At 49.0% G+C, this 21898-nt stretch overlaps 1 protein-coding gene across 14 annotated transcripts in view; it reads left to right on the top strand.

Annotated features, from left to right (window-relative positions):
* Positions 1 to 21898, top strand: part of CLEC16A (C-type lectin domain containing 16A) — a 200126-nt gene that overhangs the window by 131875 nt on the left and 46353 nt on the right. For 8 of the 14 annotated variants that reach the window (XM_025855519.2, XM_073899491.1, XM_025855518.2 and 5 more), the window contains 3 exons: positions 15023 to 15174; positions 17395 to 17599; positions 19300 to 19467. In XM_025855519.2, coding sequence (XP_025711304.1) covers positions 15023 to 15174; positions 17395 to 17599; positions 19300 to 19467 — 525 coding nt within the window. Of the gene's footprint in view, positions 1 to 15022; positions 15175 to 17394; positions 17600 to 18070; positions 18694 to 19299; positions 19468 to 21898 lie in introns of those variants that run through there. The other 6 variants (XR_012380441.1, XR_012380442.1, XM_073899494.1 and 3 more) reach the window with 3 other exon arrangements.

The following is a 21898-nucleotide window of genomic DNA, read 5'->3' as shown; positions in this document are numbered from 1 at the left end:
CGGCAAAGCAGGAGGCAGTGATGTTCCCGCAGCTCGATCAGAATGAAGCCGCGGCAGCTGTGTCATAGCACTGACCCGAAGTCAAACGGTGTCCTCAGCCGGTCCCGATTCATGTAACTGAGTGTAGAGTGTGACCCACAGAGTCTTTTTTAAACTACTGGGGGTTGGTTTCAAGTGTGTGGAGGAACTTGGACCTGACTCACTCTGGGCATCTCCTGCCTGGCGTCCCGGGAGTTGACCTGACTGAAAATCACAACAGCACCACCTTGGGCAAGTCAGGAACCCCGTCAGCGTCCTCTGTGTTCTCGTCTGTGACCTGCAGCTAATAGTACCTTCTTCCTTGGATTGTCCTGACGGCTCAGCACAGAGCCAGGCGCTCATAAAACTGCTCGATAAACTGTAACCGTCATTATTTGTAATTAGTATAGGTACGCGTTTGGAAGTGGAACCTTTGAAAAGTCTATTTGCAGGATTTGCAAATGGAACTTAGGAAACCACCCTCTTTAACTGCAGGATTTGCAAATGAACCTTTGAAAACAGTTTCTGTACAAGCAGGTTAAGCATTACCTTCCCATTGTGTTCGCACAATTCCTGCTAATAGATTTATTTTGGTTATTTGTGGTCTGCATCCACCAGATTGTAAGCTGCATGGGGCAGGGCCCTTTTTTTTTTTCCCCACCCCTGCATCCTTAGTACCTGGGACTGTGCTTGGCACAAAGCACAGACCAGTAAATATTTGTTGAATTAATTAAAAAAAAAACAAACCACGATCGGGAAATATTAATTTTTTTATATCCTTAGTAAGCCCTTTTTTCATGTGTACTCTAAGGCCCAGACTGGCTCTCAATTATATACTTCCAATTAAAGACCTGAATGAAGTTTCAGTAAATAACCACAGGCAAAACCTTTAGTTGCCAGGACAACGCTCCTTTAGTTCCCATTTCCTGGACATCTATTTACATGACTTGGCATGACTCTAATAAACAACCCTGTTGATGAGCCCGTGGCCTCTACAGGCTCAACCGCCCGCCCAGCCAGTGCCCGCTGCCTTGTTCCACATACCCCAGCCCTGCCGAAGGACAGAAGTTCTCAAACTCACCGTGATTCATGACGCCTGCCCTTCCCTCTGCTAACTCCACATCCTTCCAGAGTCTGTGTAAGGACCCACTCCCCTTGAGTGACTAAGGTAGAATGAATGAATGAATGACTTCCCTTTCTTATTTTGTTCTTCATGAATTTAATGGCATAGTTCATGTTCAAGGTCACTCTTAAAAGAAGAAAACTCAGAGGGAAAAAAAGTTGAGATTCTCGATTTTTATTTGGCTTAAAACAGCTTAGTTATGTAAAGCTGTCCATCCGATTGGGTGCGTTGGATTATACAGAGTTAGGCTGACAAGACTTCGTTTCCTATTAACCGTATCACTTTAAATCATATGCTTTGGAAGTGTTGTTCCAGTGCCAAACGTTTACTGATACTCAGTTTGAGCACTAGAGATTAAAGACATAAAGCAGGCAGTTTGCTGTGTGAAGTATACAGCTTTTGTTTAAACCCAAAGGTATGGCTTGTCTCCACCAGAGGTCTCCCATATTTTACTTTAATGTCTGAAGTATACTGAATTCCCACAAGCTAATTAAAAATCAGACTGCTATGCCGGTAAGCATTCACTCTGTGAACTAATTTCTGCCAAACGGCCATAAATGTGTCCCCTGGTATGAAACTTAGACCTTTCCCATCAGAAAAGAGGCGTGTGGTTTAGTCCCAGCCTCTTCTTCATTTGAGAGAGGAGGAAACTGAGGGCCCAACTCAAAAGGTCAATGGCCTCAGCTGAGGCCCGGCAGCCTCCTAAGTGCCCAGCTGGGATTCTTCTCACTCTCAGCCCGTGGTTCTCACCAAACCCCGCTTGCTCTTGCTGAGTCGAATTCAGAGCAATTCTCCGATTCCTAAGTGCCAAGCACTGTTCTAGCACTTTATGAGTATTGCTTTCTCCTCATGGCAGCCCCATGGGGAAAGTGCTATTATCATCCCATCTGCTGGCTGGAGTACCTGAGGACCAGAGGGTAGGCAGCAGCATGCCAAGGTCCCTCACCCGTGCTCTTCACCGGGAGGCTGTGCCTCTCTGGGGTGTGAAGAAGAAGCATCCAGAGAAGGGACAGAGGTAGAGGGAGGACCCAAGTGATAGGCAGAGAAATGCATGCCATTCCAGCCAAAATAATGCAGAGCCTGGAAACCCCAAAGGATTAGCGGAAAATAGCTTCCCGGGCTGGGAAGGGTCAGAAAGTATCAGAGGAGCCTGCAAGCCCTCCAGAGAGGGGCAACGGCTTGATGTGGCCTGAAAGACCTGGCCAATTTCTGGCTTCTTTCAGAATTCAGTTAAAATGCCACCTCCTGCAGGAAGCCTTCCCTGACGCCTGGGCTGTGTTGGCGCCCCTCTTCTGGCCTTCTGCAGCCTTTCTTCCCCTGCCATGGCCTTTGTCAGTTGTCACTTGGTCTCCCCACACTGAGCAAGAGCTCCCGAGGGGCAAGTCTTGCCCATCTCCGTGGCCCCCTTTGTCAAGCACAGGATCTAGTGTGGAGGAAAAGTGCCCCAGAAATGTTTGAATGAAAAATCTGAGACCGTGAAGGGGAAAGTGGGTATAAATGATTCTATCTACAAAATCCATTTTTTTTTCCTTCCACTACTGGCCTGGTTGGATCCAGGGTCTGGGTTGGATGTTATCAAGAGAGAACATTCCCCACCCAAGAAGGGCCTTGAAGGTCAAGCTCAGAGCCATTGACTGGAAGAGTTCCCTAAAGTCTCGCCAGCATCTCTGGGTGCACGGATGCCCCCCAGATGCCTTCCCTAGCGTTAACAATATAAAGCCCCCAGGTTTTCATACTTGGGGAAAAGGCTCTAGCTCCTGTTTTCTGCCAGGAGGACCCCTTCTCCCCCCAGCCTAAGGAGGGGGAATCCGCTGGGCCAGGAGCTGTACCCTTCTGCATTTTCCTGATGAAGTATCAAGGGAAAGAGAAGATTTGGTCCTATCTTCAAGAACCTTCTATCTGGGGGGAGAATGATGCACCCACACAGTGGTTCGTAGAGAAAAATCACAAGACTTTTCTGTACCTCATCTCCCATGCGCCTCACAGGATCCCTATGAAATAAGTGGTGAGCCTCTTTTTCAGATGAGGAGAAAAACTGAGGCTCAAAGTCACCCAGGGCAGGCATGTGTCTACCTCCTTCAGCCCTCCACAGGGATAGATAACCCAGTGCCTGGTACCTCGTAGCTACCAGGCAAATACTGGGTGAAGAGGCGGGTGGGGGAACAGCAGAAGGAAGGGAAAGGCAGAGCCTTGATTCGAGCCCAGGTCAACCTGACCACATCCTGTGGAGGGGCCCAGAGCAGAGAAATCATGGGGGGGGGGGCACATGGGCTCCTTCATCAGCTGCCAGGCTGCTGAGTAGCAGGAAGGAGGGAGCCATACCGAAAGTCAGAAGCCAATTCTGTGTTAGTCTATCTTGCCTTGCATAGTGAAGAGCTTTGGTATTCAAATCTTTTCTTGGAAATCTCAAATATTCCATTCAGCTGCCTCAGAGTTAGGTAACTTTATTTACTCATGCTAAACAGGGCCATTTGCAGAGAGGAAATTATGCAATGTGCTATGCAAATGTGGCATTCCGGGGAGAGCGGGTGTAGAGGTAAGTGTGGTCACCAAGGCATTATAAAGATCAGATCACTGTACCTCTGGTGGCAGCCTGCGTGTCACTTGATAAGGGGATATGCCAGGCTCTACTTGGAATTGCTGCTCATTGGGATTCTGTTTCTGGTAATTACATTTTCGCCAAGTTGTCTGTCTGTGAACTTTGTTTAGTACAAAGAAGGACCGGGGAATAAAGCTTTGGCAAGTGGCAAGAAAGTCCTCATGTGGACTGGGCCAGTCACAGGGAGCTGCCCCGCACACATCTAGACGGGAGGGAACAAGAAACATCAAACTCTTACTCTTTGTTCTCCCAAGAACAAAGACTCTTGAAATTCTCAAGGGGGTGGGGGGAGATGAAGACATGTGATGGGTTTTCTTGGCCACTTTGTGAAAATAGGTCACATTATTTTACTAGACATGGCATGTGCTTTTCAGGCAAGAGGAAGTAACCATGGAAAACCCCTCTTCTGGAAGCAGATGGCGCTGAGCCCACGCTCAGCACTGTCCCTAGCCTGTGGGCACCTGAGACAGAGGGCTGGCCTCCCCAAGCCGTAGGCTTCCCTGTCTGAAAATGGCACCAATACCTTCCCTCCAGTTGGTCATTGACAGGCACCAAGACGCTGACCCTTCATTGCTTGAATAATTGCCGCATGAACACATCACAGACTTACCCACCCAGACCAACAAAGTCAGCACCCATGTAGCGTCCTTGCTGGCCCTGGGATCCACGGGGTGATGTTAGGATTCTGCAAGATTAAGAATTGCTAGAGAGAGCGCCATAGGTAACCCTCGGTACAAACTCTTCCCGTTAAACTCCCGCTGTTCAAACTCGGGAGCCAAACAGGTTTTTACAGTGAGGAGATCCTGCAGTAATCACACAAGGTGTGATCTACAGAAGGTCAGAGTGAATAATCGCCTTGCAGACACCGTTTGCCTGGCCCCCAGTGTCACGGGCACTGAGGTGGGCTTGTGTGACTTTCCTGACAACCCTAATGGGTCCGTTTCCCCCCCACGATTTTATTTTGAAAGAAGTCAAGCATACCACCGAGTTGAATGAATTGTACAGCGACCAGCCTTCTGCTATATCTAACACCAGCATTCTCCTGCTCACATTTTCCTCCACTCGTTTTATCACCTATCTACTCCACCCATCAACCCTTTTTTTCTTTCTTTTTTTTTTTTTTTTTGATGCATTACAAAGTAAAGTAAATTGCAGACATCAGTACCCTTCTCCCTAAACACATCAGCACGCAGAGCACGAAGTAGAGCTATAAAGTCGTTCTGTTACCCTGGTCTACAGATGAGGCAACTGAAGCAAAGGCACGTGCCCAGGGTCATCACAACTGGAAAGTGGCAGAGGAGCCCATTCTAGGGTTTCTAGAAATCCTGGAGCCAGCACTAGGTCACAGATTCCAGCGCATGTCCTAGTATCTGCGTCCCTGATTACTGTTCCCAAGGACCAGCACCAGTACATATTTTTTTTCCCCTTTCCTCTTGGAGGGAGCTGACTCTTATGCCTGGCAGTAGAAATGTGCCAAGACCTCCTCTCCATCCAGGAAGCCTCGCACTTTACAACGGCCCCCAAGCTGTGCTGGGAAGGAAAGCTTTAGGGAGCTTCAAAGAAGACAAAGTAATTGATTGCTACTTGGAGCAAATAACCCATAAGCTGTCCATGGGTTGATGGAGAAATGGTTACTTAATTTTCTTCAAAAGATTGATCTGACTGTCAGGAGAAACAGCCAACCTAATTGAGTGTGCTTGTTTGCACCCTAAGCGGGAGCAATTGAGTCTCGTTCCTGTTCGGACTAAAGAACGTCACGGGCCGTGCCTGGAGTCTCCCCCTGGCATGCATCAGGCTCGAGAAGGGCTGGGGTTGCTGGTGCAAGACCATCCTCCTCGCGTGGGTCTGTAGAAATTACCAGGGCGTGGTCCCTGTCTCCCCAGGACAAGACCCCCTTTTTAAAGGCCTCGGGGTGGCTCCCGAGGAAACTTGTGTGAGTAACTTTCTTTCACTCCAAGACGGTTATCATTGTCATTTTGGTAGTGGATGTTGATGGAGTGGTGGCGTTTGGGAGATGGGTTGCTCTTTCCCACCGGGCTTTGGATTGACCGCCTCGCCATGCGGCTGCCTGCCTCTGCCCCCAGCGCCCCCAGAGAGCCAAGTGGAGCCTGATGAGTCATCAGTCGCTTCCCAGCCGTGCCTTACTGGCCAGTTATGGCCTCTCCCCTCAGTTGCATTCTGTCATCAGGGAGCCGTGCCAGGCTGGCTTTCCCTGGAGCCCACTGTCAGAGCTTTATTCACTGCCACAGAGTACCTTCTGCGTCTCAGGCCAATTCCCAGAGTGTCAGACAGCTCCAAAGGGCTGCCATCTGTCTATGAGTCTGGACACTCCAGGAGCCCCTGGGCTCGGCCTGCCTTGCTCTCCCCATATCCCTGCTCCTGAACAGAGCCTGAGGGGAGGCACGAACACGTAGCCTGAATCTGCCCTCCGTGCCAGGAAGGGGAACCCTCAAGGGTCGAAGAGAAACAGCTTTTCCCCAAGCTAGAGAAGGGCCTAGGTCTGCCACCGGAGGGGGCCTCCAAGTGCCGGTGCGGGGGAAACTTGGCAAGGACAGTCCAGGAGCCAAGTCAGCCACCATGAGATCAGAACCCCTGGGGCCTGCCTCTTGAGAACTCGGGCCATTTAACTCTCGCCCTGCCAGGGCCAGCCGGCATCCTGCGTCCTCAAGAGCTAGCCCAGGTCAGGCGCACCCCCTTCTCTGGGGGAAAACGGGGGTCGGTCCTCTCTTGGGCTCCAACCAGACAACTAGACCCCAGGTTACAGTCAGCTTGTTCAGGTCACGTGTGCGCTCCAGATTCCCATCTCACTGTGTCATTATCAGTTCTGTGTCCTTGCGTGTTACTTGCTGTCCCGCATTTGTGTCCTGTGCGATCAGTGATCCCACCTTACAGGATCCCGGGAACGTGTCAGGTGGGACCTCAGCACCTGGCATATAGAAGCACTCCATACAGGTTGTTAGGGTGCCAGCTGCAGTCATAAAACTGGGATCCCTTATCCAAAGACTCCTTTATCCAAAAACCCAGCTGTACGCCAACAATCTTTCAGCATGTGGTTGTAGAGAACCAAAGCCTGCTGTGACACCAAATCCCCACTGGACAGAGCCACCAACTGCAGGGAGAGTCCAGGATCCCGCTGTCTTAGCTAGCTCTGCGAGGGCCCACGGGCCGGTACAGTTTCTCCCTCACTAACCCGGGGCACACGTACAGATCCTGGAATAGAAAGTCAGCCCTCGCTTGGACGTACAGAGGGAGCAGAACCACACGTTCCTTGCAAAAGCAGTCATGTGGCTTTCTGTGCACAGAGAAATCCTGGTCTCCTGTCAGCTGTGGAGTCTCACGATGGGCCCAGTATCTAAGAATCCCAGGGTGGCCTATCTTTCTCAAGGAACCCGGGTTCCCTGTTGTAAGCCCTTCCTGACCTCTGGTTGACACCATGCACCTGGGAGACTGGGCTCGGTAGTGTTACAGAGTTGCTAATCTAAACTCCAGCTGTGGTGGTGTTCCAAGAATTGACCCTAAAGCCCAGAGTATCGGATTTCAAAGCTCTGGAAATTCAGCTGGCCTAGAAATCCCACTGTAAGGATAAAGGCTTCGCTTCTAAATGCATTTGGAGCCACCAACGCCAAGAATTAAATTACGGTATTGGCATCCATATTTTATTATGAAGGGATTATTTAAATCCAGCAAAAGTCAATCAGCCCCATTTATCGCTCAGTAATGAGCTATAGCCTGTCAGAGGGAGCCGTGGAGGAAGGCCACAGCCCCGGGGGCTGGAATGACAGTGGGTGGGAAGTCCTCTGCCTCCACACGGGAGGACCAGAAGACATTAGCGTCGCTCCATCTCGTTGCCAGATACTTCTGCGCCTGGTGCTGCCCAGAACTCTCCTGGGGGTACAGCAGTGGAGTGACCGGCCGGGGCCCTGCCTTCCGGGGCCTTACGTCTAGGTAGGGAGCAGGCCTCAACCAGGAAGGCAGGGGTGGACAGGATGTTGGGGCCTGGTGGGCATTGGGGCACAGTCGGGGGTGAGTTGCGTCGTTGCATCAATGTGGTGGAGAGGGACAAGGTGGGTGGGACAACCATGGATGAGGGGTCAGGGCAGGGGCCCCTCGGAGAGGCCACGGGCCTGTGTAGCTCCCCTACCTATGACCCCACAGGAGTTCTGAGAAACAACCAATTCATTTTCTCCCTCTGAAGAGCCTTGCTTAGTCTAGAGCCTGCATTCAGAAAGCATGACTTTGCCCCAGGCAGAGGGGCTCTGAGTAGAGAGTCGTGGCTCCAGAAAGGGTGGTGCCAAGCCCCAACCACTGCTGGGGAGGGCCACACAGCTTGTGCTCCATGGTGCACCCTGGGTTCTGCAAGTGGCATGGCTCCAGGCCTCCCTCCAGTCCGCTCGACGGCCCCGCTGGGCTCGGGTCTCAGTTTCATAAGGGAAGAATCCAGGACTCTGAAAGGGGAGTGGCTTTAGGGTCACAACGTTGTTAGTACCAGAGTTGGAATTTAAACCTGGGTCCCATGGCTGCAAGCCCGGGATGCTTTTCCCGAGTCTGCACTTCATGGTAAGGTGGCTCCTTCATGCTTGTTCCTTTTCTCCTCCTCGCTGTCAACGCCTTAACCTGTTGTTGGAAAATGGCTGCCTTTCCTTTCCCTTCTTCCCACAAAACACTGCAGAACCTTTTCTGCATTCCAGATGGCCAGCCCTGAGCTCTTTCTCCAGATTAGTCTTCCATGACGTGGTGGTGCTGGAAGAATTTAACATTTCACGTGTGCCTGGGTACAGCACTGAAGTACAGTAAATTGCAACAGTCACTTTTGCAGTTCTCAATCACTGAGTAACCACCCTAAAATGTAGTGCCTTAGAACATCTAGAGTCATTCATTTTATTCACAGATCTATTAATTTGCCCAGTGGGGCTCGGCGGCGGCACATCTCTGCTCCACGTGGCATCAACTGGGGACTGGCAAGTTGGGCCTGAGGTCTTGCTTTGTCCCTGCGCGTGTCTCCGTGGCTCCTTGGGCTTCAGTACGGCATGGTGGGTGTTGGTTCCAAGAGCAATTTGGTGACCTTGCCTCAGAAACCACATAGGATCACATCGACTGTACTCCGTTAGTCCAGGCAATCACAGAGGCCCACCAAGGTTCCAGGAGATAGGACCCCAGCACTCGATGGGAAGAGCGCGTAAGGCGGGAGATAACTGCTCTGGCCATCTTTGGAAAGAGTGGTCCATAAGAAAACCCATTTCAGTGCCTCTCTGATCCTTTCGATTATATCAGGGAGGCCTCAGATTGGCTCTGGTTTGTCTTAGAACTTCTCTAACTCTTGGTTCTCTCTTTTTGTCAAAAGAGTCTGCTTTCGGCTAGTTTAAAGACCGTTTAAAACAGAGAGGGTCTTCTTAATCTGTTTTCATGGTCATTTTATTAATAGTAATTAATTCTGGTTTTTCATTCCTGGTCATGATACGACGTTTTCTTTTTTGCTTTTTAAAGATTTTATTTATTTACTTGAGAGAGAGAGAATGAGAGATAGCATGAGAGGGAAGAGGTTCAGAGGGAGAAGCAGACTCCCTGCTCAGCAGGGAGCCCGATGTGGATCTCGGCCCCGGGACTCCAGGATCATGACCTGAGCCGAAGGCAGTCGCTTAACCAACTGAGCCACCCAGGCGCCCACGACATTTTCTTTTAAGATAAATTTATTTTAGCAAAACGTGAGTGCTTTCAAGAGAAGAAGTAAGCACAAGCCCTACTTTGCTGCCATAGATTTACTGTCACATGCGTGTACAAACAGGATGGTTCCTTTGTCTCTTGCAGCAAAAGCTTAACCTGAGTAGCCCTCAGCTGGGGAGCTGTTCTGTCGCTGAGAGTCATCCCTCCAGTGGGAGAGAGTGCAGCTGTGACCAAGAGTGAGGCAGGTCTGTGTGCAAATATGTCACCAAGACGCACGGTTAGGTGGCTAAAAAGCACAAGGCAGAGCGGGTGGCATGCTACCCTTTGTTGATAGGCAAGGCGGGGAGAACATAGCTCCACTTAGAAATGCACAGGGGATGGATGCCAAGAAACCGGATGGTAGTGGCCTCCGGCGGGGACAACAGGGGAGACTTATCACCCACTGTAAAAAATGTCACACCTTCTTAAGTGGGAGCATAGGAGTGTGTTGTGCATTCAAAGAGAATGACAATCTAAATACTTTCAAATAAAATGAAATGGCAAATCTTCTCCCTTTCAAATAAATGAAACAAAAGGCAGTGCTGGGGGAGTAGTAGGGACGTGTCCTCTCTCCTTGGAGTGAGGCTCCGCTGGGAGGCATGCCACACCTCTGGGGTCCTGGGGTGTGACGGAGACATCTGCCATCCCACCTGCTCCTGCCTGTAGGGTGTGGAGACTTGGTCTGCATGGTGTCCTATGGCCCGAGCCCCTTGAGGTAGGCCCTAGCCCCACTCTTCCCAGTCAGGCTCCCTAGGACAATGCCTGACCCCCACAGGTCTGCTGAACCTGCTGCCAGAGCTTTTCAGCTCACACACGTCTGGCCAGTTTGGAAATGTGCATGCCTGTGTACCAAGAGATGCTGTTGGAGAGACCCAGCTTCCTGCCGTCGCCCTGTTCGTGAAGATGGCTACCGCCTTCCAGATCAGGCAGAGCCGGCTGGCCAACAGCTCAGCCCGGTGCTGCTTCCCAGCCCTGCTGGGCCCCAGAAGGACCTGAGGCCCTTTGTGTAGGAGTGTGGAAAGAAATTCACTTTTCTCTTTGTTTAATTGTAAGTGCACAGATAACACACCTCCTTTTCCTTTGAAAAATCAGAACATTGCTTTTAAACTCTCATGACCTTGACCCCCCCCACCTTTAATCCCACCTCATCCCCTCCAAAAAGGCGATCACCGTGTACCCTGCCGGACATTTTCTTAACTTTCTCTTTTACACCCACATGCAGGAACCCATACAAAATAGACAGCCTGGTTCTGTGAGGCTTGATTTTATACAAGTTGCGTTCTACTGCGCATGTCATACTGCAACTTGCTTTTTCCACTCCACAGTGTATCCTTGAGGCTTCACCGTGTTGAAATAGCCAGAGATCTAAGTCATTCCTTGTTGTCGCTGGTTTTGCACTGAATGGACATGTGTGTTTTTGTTTTGTTTTGTTTTGTTTTAGGCTTTCCCTTGTTGTGGGAGATTTGGGTCCCTGTAGACCCCAAATCCTGCTGTCAACATCCTTGTTCACGTCTCTTGGCCCTTGTGTGTGTTTTCTTGGGAACATAACACTTGCCAGGTCATATGGTGTGAAAGTTTCAATTTAAGTAAACAATGCTAATGTACCCTTCAAAGTGGCTATGTTAGCTTATTCTCCTGCCAGCAGTGTTTGAGAATGTCAGCTTCTTTGTGTCCTCACCAACACCCTTCTTTTTCCCAGTCGACGGGTAGAAGGTTGAGATCTTGTTTGAATTTTTTCCTGTTTTCTCGTGAGGTTGAGCACTTTTGTGTGTGTTCATTGGCTGTCTCCATTCTCTTATCTGTGAATGGCCTGTGGGAGTCCTTCACGTTTACTGCGAGATCTTTGGCTCTTAGAGATATTTTCCAGTTATTTCACCGAGTCTGTAAAGTCATTTGTTACATATGCGTTAAGTTTCAATTTTGATGTAATCAGTTTCCCAGTCTCGTATTTATTTTTTTGTATGTGTTGATTCTTACTTCTTTTTAAAGAAACCCTTCCCTGCCTCTGAGAACACATGGATATTCTCCTATATTGTCTTCTGGCAATTTTCTGTAAATTTTTAAACCAGAATCCTAGGCCCTACCCCTTTTGAAGTGAAGTTGATGGGGGAGGGACCCTGCAGATTCGCTGGGCAGCGGGATCTGGGCAGTGCCAGTGTGCAGGCCACAGGCCACTCCTGGGAGTCGGGCAGGGAGGCTCATGAGGCCCTCACACCATGACAGTCCTCCCCTTGTCCCCACGTCCCTCCTGGTACCTCAGCACTGGCCTGGCTTCTCTGTCTTGGAGTGAAATCCAGGGCGCCTGGCATAGCACTAGACTGTGGGTGGGACTGGGTTCTGTTCAGCAGCTCTCCCTTGGGTCCTCCTCCACCCAAAACACTGTGGCCGTCCAGAGATGAGCAGACAGCCCCTGTCCCCAGGGCTCCACACAGGGAACGTCCATAGCCAGCCTTGGAGCAGCTGAGGGCTGAGGTGGGAAGGAGTTCCCCAGAGATGACACCGAGAGGCCCACAGATGAGCACCCCCCCCCAGCATTCCCTAGGACAGTGCCTAGGACAATTCCCTGGTTTCCCAGGAGGAAGCCTCCTTGGTTTCCCAGGAGGAAGCCTCCTTTGTTTCTCCCTGGTCTCCCAGGAGGAAGACCCCCCCCCACCCCCCCCCCCCCCGCCGCCACCTGCCCCAAAGCTTCTGAAAAGCCAGAGGCTCCCTTCCTGCTCCCTGGGGACTGCTCCCTGGGGACGCTTGCATTTTCGTTTTCTTATGAAATCCCTCATGGGGGTTTGATTCTCAATTGCATTTCTGAAAGTTGTTCCACTTTGGGGTTTTGTCCTTCCTTTTTTGTTCTTAGTGATGGAGATGGTGGGTCTTCCCCCCCCCCCCACCGAAGCCTTTAAGGTCCCCGGGCTTTATGAGGGGGTTGCCTACCTACAAACCCTATTGACACCTACACCCCTGGCCTTCCTACCTTCCCTGATCACACCCTCAGGGGCGTATCTTCTATCAGTGGGAAGAGAGAAGAAATCCTAGGAGGCCTGCTTAGAGAGGGGAAGGTGAGGAGCAGGGGAGAGAAATGGAAAAAGGAAAGAAAAAGCATCCTTTATAGTTTTGTTTTCTATTTAAAAAGGTAAAAGATTGTCATTGAGGAAAATGTTTTAAGTACTGAGTAAAGAGAATAAACCAGAGAGTAAAGAGAATAAACCCCAGAGAACATGCTGGTAAGAGTGAAGAGGCTGGCTTCACTTCTGAATACAGAGCGCTACCTTTCTTCCAGTAGGGCACTCACTGGACATTCTGGATGACATAATTTTTAGAAATCTTTTAAGGTCCTTGGCTGGGTCGTTGGGAAAGGGAGGAAGATTCCTGCCACAGAATAAGAAGAAAGCACCACCCAGAGAGTTAACCCTGCCTGGTGCTGGTGTTTGCCACGGGGCTGCTGGCCATCCTAGATGGGCTTGCCTCGGGGAGAACACACAGAAGCATGAAGCCCTTAAAAGCCCAGAGGGTACACCGGAAAACATCCCCATGAAACCACAATCCCAAACAGATTAGCCTTCAGAGCGTTAAACTGAGCTGTATTGGGGGAGGTAGTGCCGAGACAGGAGACTTACCTATCCCCTGTAGATCTGAAGGAAAAGTAAAAATGGGGGGGGGGGAATCCTTGGGGAATACCTGAGCCCAGGTTTGTCATCACCTGCGTTTGGGGCCAGGATTTCTACTGTGTTACCTTCCCTCCCCTCCCCCACCCACCCACCACCAATACATTTAAGTCAAATACTTGGTTACAGCGCTCTCGATAGAACTCACTGGGGTGACACAGATGTCCCACAGCTGGAATTCAGTGATGCACAGCTGTAAATTTGCCAAATCTCCAACTGTACACGTAAAAATGGGTGCATTTTATGGTATATAAATTATAACTCAGTAAAGCTGCTTCAAAAAAAAGCCCACGTACCATTCTTCTAATCAGAAAGTTCTTCTAATGTTTCAGTTTTATTTTCTGCACTTGTATTTTCTTTGTGGGAATACTTTTTTTTTTTAACATAGCAAAATCACAATAATACAGTTTTTATCCTTCTTCATTTCAAATTTTCATGTCTTTTCCAGTGTCATTGCAATTATTTGTAAATAGGATTTAACTTGGGTTTCCAATATGTGCTTCATTTTTTTTAAAAGATTTATTTATTTTAGAGAAAGAGAGAACACACTTGAGTGGGGAGGGGCAGAGGGAGAGAATCTTTAAGCAGACTCCCTGCTGAGCACGGAGCCCAACACGGGGCTTTATCCCAGGACCCCGAGATCGTGACCTGAGCCAAAATCAAGAGTCGGCTCTTTAACCAACTGAGCCACCCAGGTACCCCTAAAAGATTTTATTTTTAAGTAATCTCTACACCCAACATGGGGCTCGAACTTAAAGCCCTGAGATCAAGAGTCACGTGCTCTACTGAATGAGCCAGCCAGGGACTCCTGGCTTTTAATATGTACTTCAAAAGTACATGTTGAGTACCTTCTCGTTGTAAAATAATTTCAAGGAATACAGTGGTATATGGTACAAACATTTAAGTTCTCCCATTGATACCCCCACCCCATACATGCACTCCCACCATCAGTTCTCACTTCCCTTTCCATAGGCAACCACTGTTCACAGTTTGGTTAAACATACTTTTTAAATGGGTATATAATTTTGCATGTGATGGGGAAAAAATCATTAACTTTTTCCCCTATTTGGGGACATTTAGGTTGTTTCCTGTTTTGGCTTTTTTTTTTTTTTTTTTTTTTTTTTCCAAACATGGGGCAGAGGATTCCATTGGAGGAAATACAAAGCAGACCATAGATTACATGGTCCTGTGTTACTCTGATGATGTCAAAGCCATCAAGGATAGGCACTAAATTAGATATCGAATTTGGGGGTAATTTCCAAGTAAGAGAAGGATTACAGTAAGGATTCTATGTTAAATGCTTTACCAATCCGTTCTCATTTAAAGTACCAAACATCTCAAGAGAAGGGAGATTATTCCCATTTTACAGATGGAAAACTGTGGTTCATGGGGGCCAAATGCCTTGCCCAGGATCACACACCATCCAGTGCAAAGCTCGGCTCTAAGGTGCCGGACACAAGATTGGAAGCTTGATGGTTATATAACCAAGCAGGGGCCTCTTGTTTTCCTATCTTCGCTTAATTTAGGCAAATACCACCACAACTGTCAACCGCCATTTGTCTGCAAGGAAGCACTGAAATGTTACAGGGATTCTCCGTTTGTTGGTTTTTTAGCTACAGTTTGAGCGCCTCATGTGCAGTAAATGTACTAATGCTTTATGTACTTCATTCAGTTATCATTTTGAGAGGGGTGGGCATTATCCCCATTTACCAGATGAGGAATGTGAAACCCAGAAAGGTTACCAAAAAAAAAAAATAAAGTTGCCCAGTATGACTCAGAGGAGGGACTCAATCCCAGGGGTATGCGACTCCGAGCCTCGGCTCTGACCAAACTCTGCTGCCCACCAGAACGCAAGTCTGACTGCGAGCCTGTCTCCATCAGGCTGGGCCACGAGACTGCACCTCATTTTGTTCTCCCTCTCCCCAGACAACAGCGACCTGATTGCATGCACCGTGATCACCAAGGACGGCGGCATGGTCCAGCGCTTCCTGGCTGTCGATATTTACCAGATGAGCTTAGTGGAGCCCGATGTGTCCAGGCTTGGCTGGGGAGTCGTCAAGTTTGCAGGCCTCCTGCAGGTATGATGGCTGAGGACTCTGGAAGCTCTTCTTGAATGACTGTACAAACATACACACACAGAAGAATCATCTCTACAGTTAATTTCTGAGGATACAAGGAATATGTGAACAGACTATCATTGAAAAAAAGTTGAAATACTGCACAGATAAGGGTCAAGTATTCTTTGACCCAAACCCTCAATTCTGAAACTTTCTCTTGCATTGTCAGTATGGGCCTTCCAGAGCGGGTGCTCTGCCAAATGCACATATAAATACAACTACATGTACTGTTTATAAACATTGTGTACACATACTTGAGAGGGGGTGTCTATGTGTGTGTTTTATGGTGTCACATTGAACGTGTTCTAAACTTTTTTTTTTCATTCAATAGATGTCTTAGAGCTGACCATGTTAGTATATGCAGACTTACTAGTATTCTTTTAACTGCTGCGTGACCATACAAGGCATAGTTAGCTAGTTCCCTGTGGCTGTGGTCAGCTTTTTACCTTTACAAACAGAGCTGCCATGAACAGAACCGTCCTTCCTGCTTGAGCAAGGGTTTCCCTCCGTGGCTATCAAGAAGTTGGGGTGTGCCTATTTTTGGTGTTCCTAGATGCTGCCAAATTCCTCTCTCAAGTGATTGTTGCTACCGGCAATGCACGAGAGTACCCTTGTCCTCACCCCCTTTCTAGAAAGCAGAGATGGGCTCTAAACTGCCAAACACCAAGTTGGGACTTGGGTTTTCTCAAGGTGTGGCTGTCTGATGGGTGACTTAGGCCAGCTCATCAACTGAAGGGAGTGAAGAACCAGAAGTGCTGAAGACAGCCTTCCAGCTCCTGTCCCCTGTCAGGACCCCCAGTCCCTGAGCGTCCAGCCAGCTCTCCCCAGCCTGAGGCGTGCCCTGCTCGGAGGCAGCCCATTTCCTTGCTGGGTGGTCTCTGGTCACTGGCAGGGTCTTGCTTAGGCTGACCCATGTCCACCTCTGCACAGTGTGACCTTCTGGCAGCATCCCACTCTCTTAGGGAGCCGCCCACATGTTTGAAGATGCTATTTCCCCAACCTCCTCTTTTTCCAGATCTTTCCACTTAAAAAATGTCTTTTACAGAGGGTGATGTGAGAAACTATATGAAGAATCTTTCCCTTAAAAAAGGACTCCCGTGTAAGAGGTTGTCCATTAGATGACTTAGTGCTTCTTATTTATCTAGAGTTAGGATCAATTTCCCTTAGAATTTAGTGTCAGGAAAGTGTTTTTCTCCCTCGAAGGATTAATACATGTCCTCCATCAGACAATGAAAGGCACATAAACCTTTCCTTTTGGTCGCCTTCCAGTAGTTAGTATTTATTTGTCAGGCCATTACTGTGTGCCAGGTTCTCCGCTCTAAATGTGTAATATCTCATCTAATTCCCCACCGCAACATTCCAAGGCAGATATTCTTTCCAAAGAGTCTGTGCCAGATTTAATACCTACAAACAGCAACCATCTCACTTGGGGAGGCTTCTTAGCGTTTTCCCCAGCTCCTGTAGCACGTCCGACTTTCGCGTCTGCCTCCTGTCTCATGCCTTTATCTTGCATCACCTCAAACTTTTGTGGGAAGCAGATTCTTTGCACAGAATCCACTCTGAGGTTTTAGAAGGGATCCGTCCTTAGCACACTTGCTGTGCGTGAACTTTCTTCTGCACCTTTGAAATGCAGCTTTCTTCACGTGCCTGATAAATGGTCCCCCCCCCCATCCCTTTCTCGGGGCTAGCATTTTCCTTTAGGGACCAGAAATTCTTCGGACACATACAAATGGGTGCCAGGGATGCCCCCTTAAGAGAAGCCAGGAAGAAGCTGGTCAGTAGCTGCGTGAATATATCTAAGATCACTTCAGATGGCCATAGGCATTTTGGTTTGTTATCTGTCATTTCTCAGAAGTCAGGACTGCTGGAGTCTGACTGTTTGAGCCCCCATGGCCCCTTGATGAGGCTGGGGCACCCATTTATTCACTAGCTTACTCAGGTCCTCGTGAGTAGGGTCCCAGCCCTCACAGCCAGCATGGACTCCCTTTGCATGTCCTCTCCGAGAGGCCTGGTCTGGTGTGGGCCCATCCTTGACTCAGACTTGGGAGGCTACTCCTTCAGAGCAAAAGCCAAGGTGAATTTGGGGAACTCCTTTCTTGATAAGATGTAGACCCCACAGCTTCCGAGCCACTGCCCTCGTCCTAAACCTCACGACCACCTTTTCTTTGGCCTCTTCTATAGGACATGCAGGTGACGGGCGTGGAAGATGACAGCCGCGCCCTGAACATCACCATCCACAAGCCTGCGTCCAGCCCCCACTCCAAGCCCTTCCCGATCCTCCAGGCCACCTTCGTGTTCTCGGACCATATCCGCTGCATCATTGCCAAGCAGCGCCTGGCCAAGGGCCGCATCCAGGCGAGGCGCATGAAGATGCAGAGGATAGCCGGTGAGTGGCCAGCTCTGGCGGCTGTCCTTGGAGCCCTCGGGCTCTCACATGGACCTCTAGAAGAGGACACCTGTGGTTTAGGAGTTCATTGTGTTCTGGTGAAAGGACAGAGAATCTGCTCAGAATTCCCCATTCCCCAGGTGTTGGATTTCTAGAGAGTTTCTGGGGCCGCATGGAAGGGAAGGAGAATCCTCCCTAAACAAGCAAGAGGCCATGAGCAGTCAGGTATCCGTGCGGGACAGCTGTTCTCTGGCACACAGGAGTCTTCTAGCTTATACTTAAAAATGCTTGGACATTCCTCTTCTACCTTTGATCCTTAACCTTAAGATCAGTAGGGTCTGTTCTGCCCATTTCTCCGAAGAGTAAACTGAGGCTCAGTGACTTGCCCAAAGTCACCCAAGCAGCGAGTTGGCAGAACCCAAATGCAGAACTTCTGACTCTAAAGCTCATCCCTTCCCCCTCTCCCTCCAGCTCTCGTGAGAGGCAGCCCTGCTTGGTGAGGGGGCCACGATGACCCAGCACTAAACTCGGAAGTTGGTGTACGCGTCATGGGCACTGTGGTGAATTTGTGAGGAGGCCTAACGCTGCCCCTTGCAGGAAGGCTCGAGCTTTCTTAGAAATCAAGGCGCTAAAACGAGGGCGTTCCATTCATCAGGGCTGACAGTGCGGCATTCCCCCGGGGAAAGGCATTCTATCTAGCTGCTCGAATTATAGTCTTTCTCCAGACACCAACGCCTTTCAGTCCAAACACCAGTGGTCATTCTGGTGTGGTTGCTGGGAGGATTTCCAGCCCGCCTGGGGAGGAGGGGCGCCTTCTAAAGGGATTACCGAAAAATAAACACTTGGTGGGCTGGGTCTCTGGACATGACAGATTCGGTTCTTTGCCGTGCCTGCCCTGTTGATTTGCCCAGGCCTGTGTCCCAGGCAGTCCCTGTTTTATTTCTCACTTAGCTGAAACTTGGCCTATAAAATCATTACAGAAGCATTTTGTAATGTGCAAAGTGACTTAAATCATTCAGTCCTTTCTCTGAAGATTTATTTTCAGAAGGTTTGTTGTTGTTGTTGTTGTTGTTTTTAATGTAAAGCAGTTGCTCAGTGCTGGCACGAAGGGTAAATATTTCATTTGGAAAATTGAGAATTATGCTGTAAAGTGGCGTTCGAACTAACGCCTTGGGTATTCCTTAAATTGATTTTAAAAAGCCCCTCCAAATTGCTATATCATGAGATTGGTTTATGCCAGGGAAGACAGCAACTGTGACAGATAAGCACACGCTCATAAAAACACACACGCGCGCGCGGGTAGGTTCGCCCTCACACGCTCTTCCCCATGCGCGTGTACATATGGGAACTTGCAGGGCAAAATTGGCCCCATTTGCTTTGGGGTCTGAAATGACACCCGCGGCAAAGCCTGGCAAGGGTCTTTTGCGTGCGGAAGCCAAGGATCCAGAGCGGATACTGGCCGGCATCTATCTCTGAATCCCTCGCCAGGCACCAGCTGTTTTGATCTTAGGCGGGACCTTTGGGGTCACCTGGGTCTCTCCAGCTTGAGGCTGCCGGCTGCCTGCTTGGCACTGTCCGAGTGATGTGCCTGGTAGAGCCGCAGCCACTCTGGCTGCGCGCCCCCCCGCCCAATCCAGAGCCCGCCACCTGTACCCGCGGCCCGTGTGATGAGCATGAACCACGGTGTTGTTTGAACATAGCCCTCCTGGACCTCCCGATCCAGCCGACGACCGAAGTCCTGGGGTTCAGACTTGGCTCCTCCTCTTCTACCCAGCACCTGCCTTTCCGTTTCTACGACCAGTGCCGCCGGGGCAGCAGCGACCCCACGGTGCAGCGCTCTGTGTTCGCGTCCGTGGACAAGGTGCCAGGTAAGCCGCCCCCACCCCGCGCCGCCTCTCGTCCCCGCCTGGGGGTCCAGGGCTTGCTCTCTGTGGAACCTGTGCGAGCGGACTTCCCTGCGCCTCTCAGAGTCCGGTCGGCTGGAAGCACCCATTTCTTAGGATTCATCAAAGTATGGCACAGGATGAAACACAAGCCCTAGAAATAAATCTTGGCTTTCTCTTTGGTATTCTGCTGCCTCGGTTTGGTTTTCCAGAGATTTTCTGGGAATGTGGAGGAACTTCTCAGAATTAAGACTAAGAAGTTTCTTGGAAATTTCTTGGAAATACTTAAGATTGCTAGTCATGAGGCTGTGGGGGAGTGGTTTCCTTCTCCGTGTAGGATGACTAGAGAGACAGTGTGCATGGTTCCTCTTAGAGCTCCTGAAGAAGTGAGAGCTCCCGATGGGCTGTGCCAGGGTCTTCCATCCGGGAGCTGGGGGCACCTCTGCCCACTCTCTCCAAAACTCATCTTGAAACCACCCCCCTCCCAAAAAAAGAAACACGAAGAGAAAGTTCAAGGGCAGCTTGCTTCTCCAAAAGGGCCGACGGGCTCTCCCCTTCCTGTTCTGGTGCATCTACCTTAAGTAAATCCATGTGCACCCCTATCCCTCGAAAGAGAACCTTGCCCTTGATTACAAAACTTCTGAAAGTTGGCCAGGCTGTCCCCGGCAAGCGTTTGGGGTTTCGAACTTCAATTGATACGTTGCAAAATGTGTTTGAAAGCAGTTACTGATTTAAGAACAGTTGATTTAAAGTGCGGCCGTAAGGACCTGTCCAAAATCAGGGTCCTTCTTTTCCTTCCACTCCGTGATTTATCCTATATTCGTTCTTTGATTTCATTAATTTATTTTAGAAATATATATGCTGTAAGCATATGATATTTTAAAACCCAAGCAGGACGTGATAAAATGAGAAATGAGTCAGCTTTGCCCCAGAAGGAATCACTGTTACCAGTTTCTTGCTTATCATTTTAGAAATGTTCATTTTATGCTGTATATATTTTTTCTTGTCTGTTTTTACACATGGGGTCATACCATATATGTAATTCTGCAACTTGCCTTTTTTTCCCCCACTTAATTCAGTGTTACATGTCAATGCAAATAGATTGACTTCATGCTAATTAATAATTAACTCTTGTATGGTATTTTATTGTATGGCTGTACCAGAAAATCTTTTATCTCGTGTTACATTGATGGACATTTGGGTCATTTCCAGTGTTTTGCTCTTCCAGTGTCATAGGGAACATCCCTGGGGCCTTGATATAACTGTTGCAAATCTTGAGTGTCTGTGGAATAAATTCTCAGCAGTGGGTCTGCCGAGTCAAAGGGGAGGCTTTTCGGGCGCCTGGGTGGCTCAGATGGTTGAGCGTCTGCCTTCGGCTCAGGTCATGATCCCAGTGTCCTGGGATCGAGTTCCGCATCGGGCTCCCTGCTCCTTGAGAGCCTGCTTCTCCCTCTGCCTCTCTCTCTCTCTCTTTGTCTCTGTCTCTCATGAATAAAAAAAAAAAAAAAAAAAAAAAAAAATTTTAAAAAAAAAAAGGGGGAGCCTTTTCTTCTTGACATATGTAGTCCCAACATGCGCTCTGGAAAAGTGTACCCACTAGTCTGTGACTGTTTCCATCCTTGAAACCAGTCTTGGTCTGTAAGAACGATTGTGGCACCACCTCCGTTTTCAGCTATGAAATAGATGATTTGTGCCCACTCCGGGGTCTGGATGATTTTTTTTTTTAAGATTATTTATTTATTTGAGGGGTGGGTAGGGGCAGAGAGAGAGCGAGAGAGAATCTCAGGCAGACTCTGCACTGAGCATGGAGCCTGACGCCGGGCTTGATCTCACAAGATCATGACCTGAGACAAAACCAAGAGTCGGACGCTTAACAGACTGAGCTACCCAGGCGCCCTGGAGGATTCTTTGTTAAAAATTGTCCAGATTTCTTCACATTCTGTAGGGATGGTTGCTAAGTAAATATAGATGATGGCCATGAGTCTGGGTTAAATACAGATTGGCTTGGTAAGAAATCGTTCCTTTTTCTTTCATTCATTCTTTTTTTTCTACACACAGTTAAAATTTTTATAACATTTCTGTAAGCACTGCCTTGTGATTTTTGTAATTGAGATATAACTGACATCAGACATTATATTAAATCATTTCTTTAGGGTCATTAGGGTTTCATCTCAGGAATGAACGGGTTAAGGAGAAAAACCCTGGCCTTATTTCTGTTCCATCCTTTTTGGAACAAGGCAAGTGTAAATAAATAGAGCCAAATGTCACGTTCTTCAGCATCTGCATAATCATCTCTCTGTTTGCAGAAGGCTTTACAATGCCTGATTGCTAACTTCTCCCACCCTGCCTGGGCTCCAGGGGAGAAGTGAGGTCATCCAGTGCTGGGGGTATGGTCCTGTCTACCATGGCCTGGGCC

The sequence above is a fragment of the Callorhinus ursinus genome, unplaced genomic scaffold (genome assembly GCF_003265705.2).
Source record: "Callorhinus ursinus isolate GAN/ISIS: 27379988/994484 unplaced genomic scaffold, GSC_fseal_2.0 scaffold13, whole genome shotgun sequence".
NCBI classification, from domain to species: Eukaryota; Metazoa; Chordata; class Mammalia; order Carnivora; family Otariidae; genus Callorhinus; species Callorhinus ursinus.
Note: the sequence above shows the minus strand (reverse complement) of the source record. Positions and strands in the feature narration are given on the sequence as shown.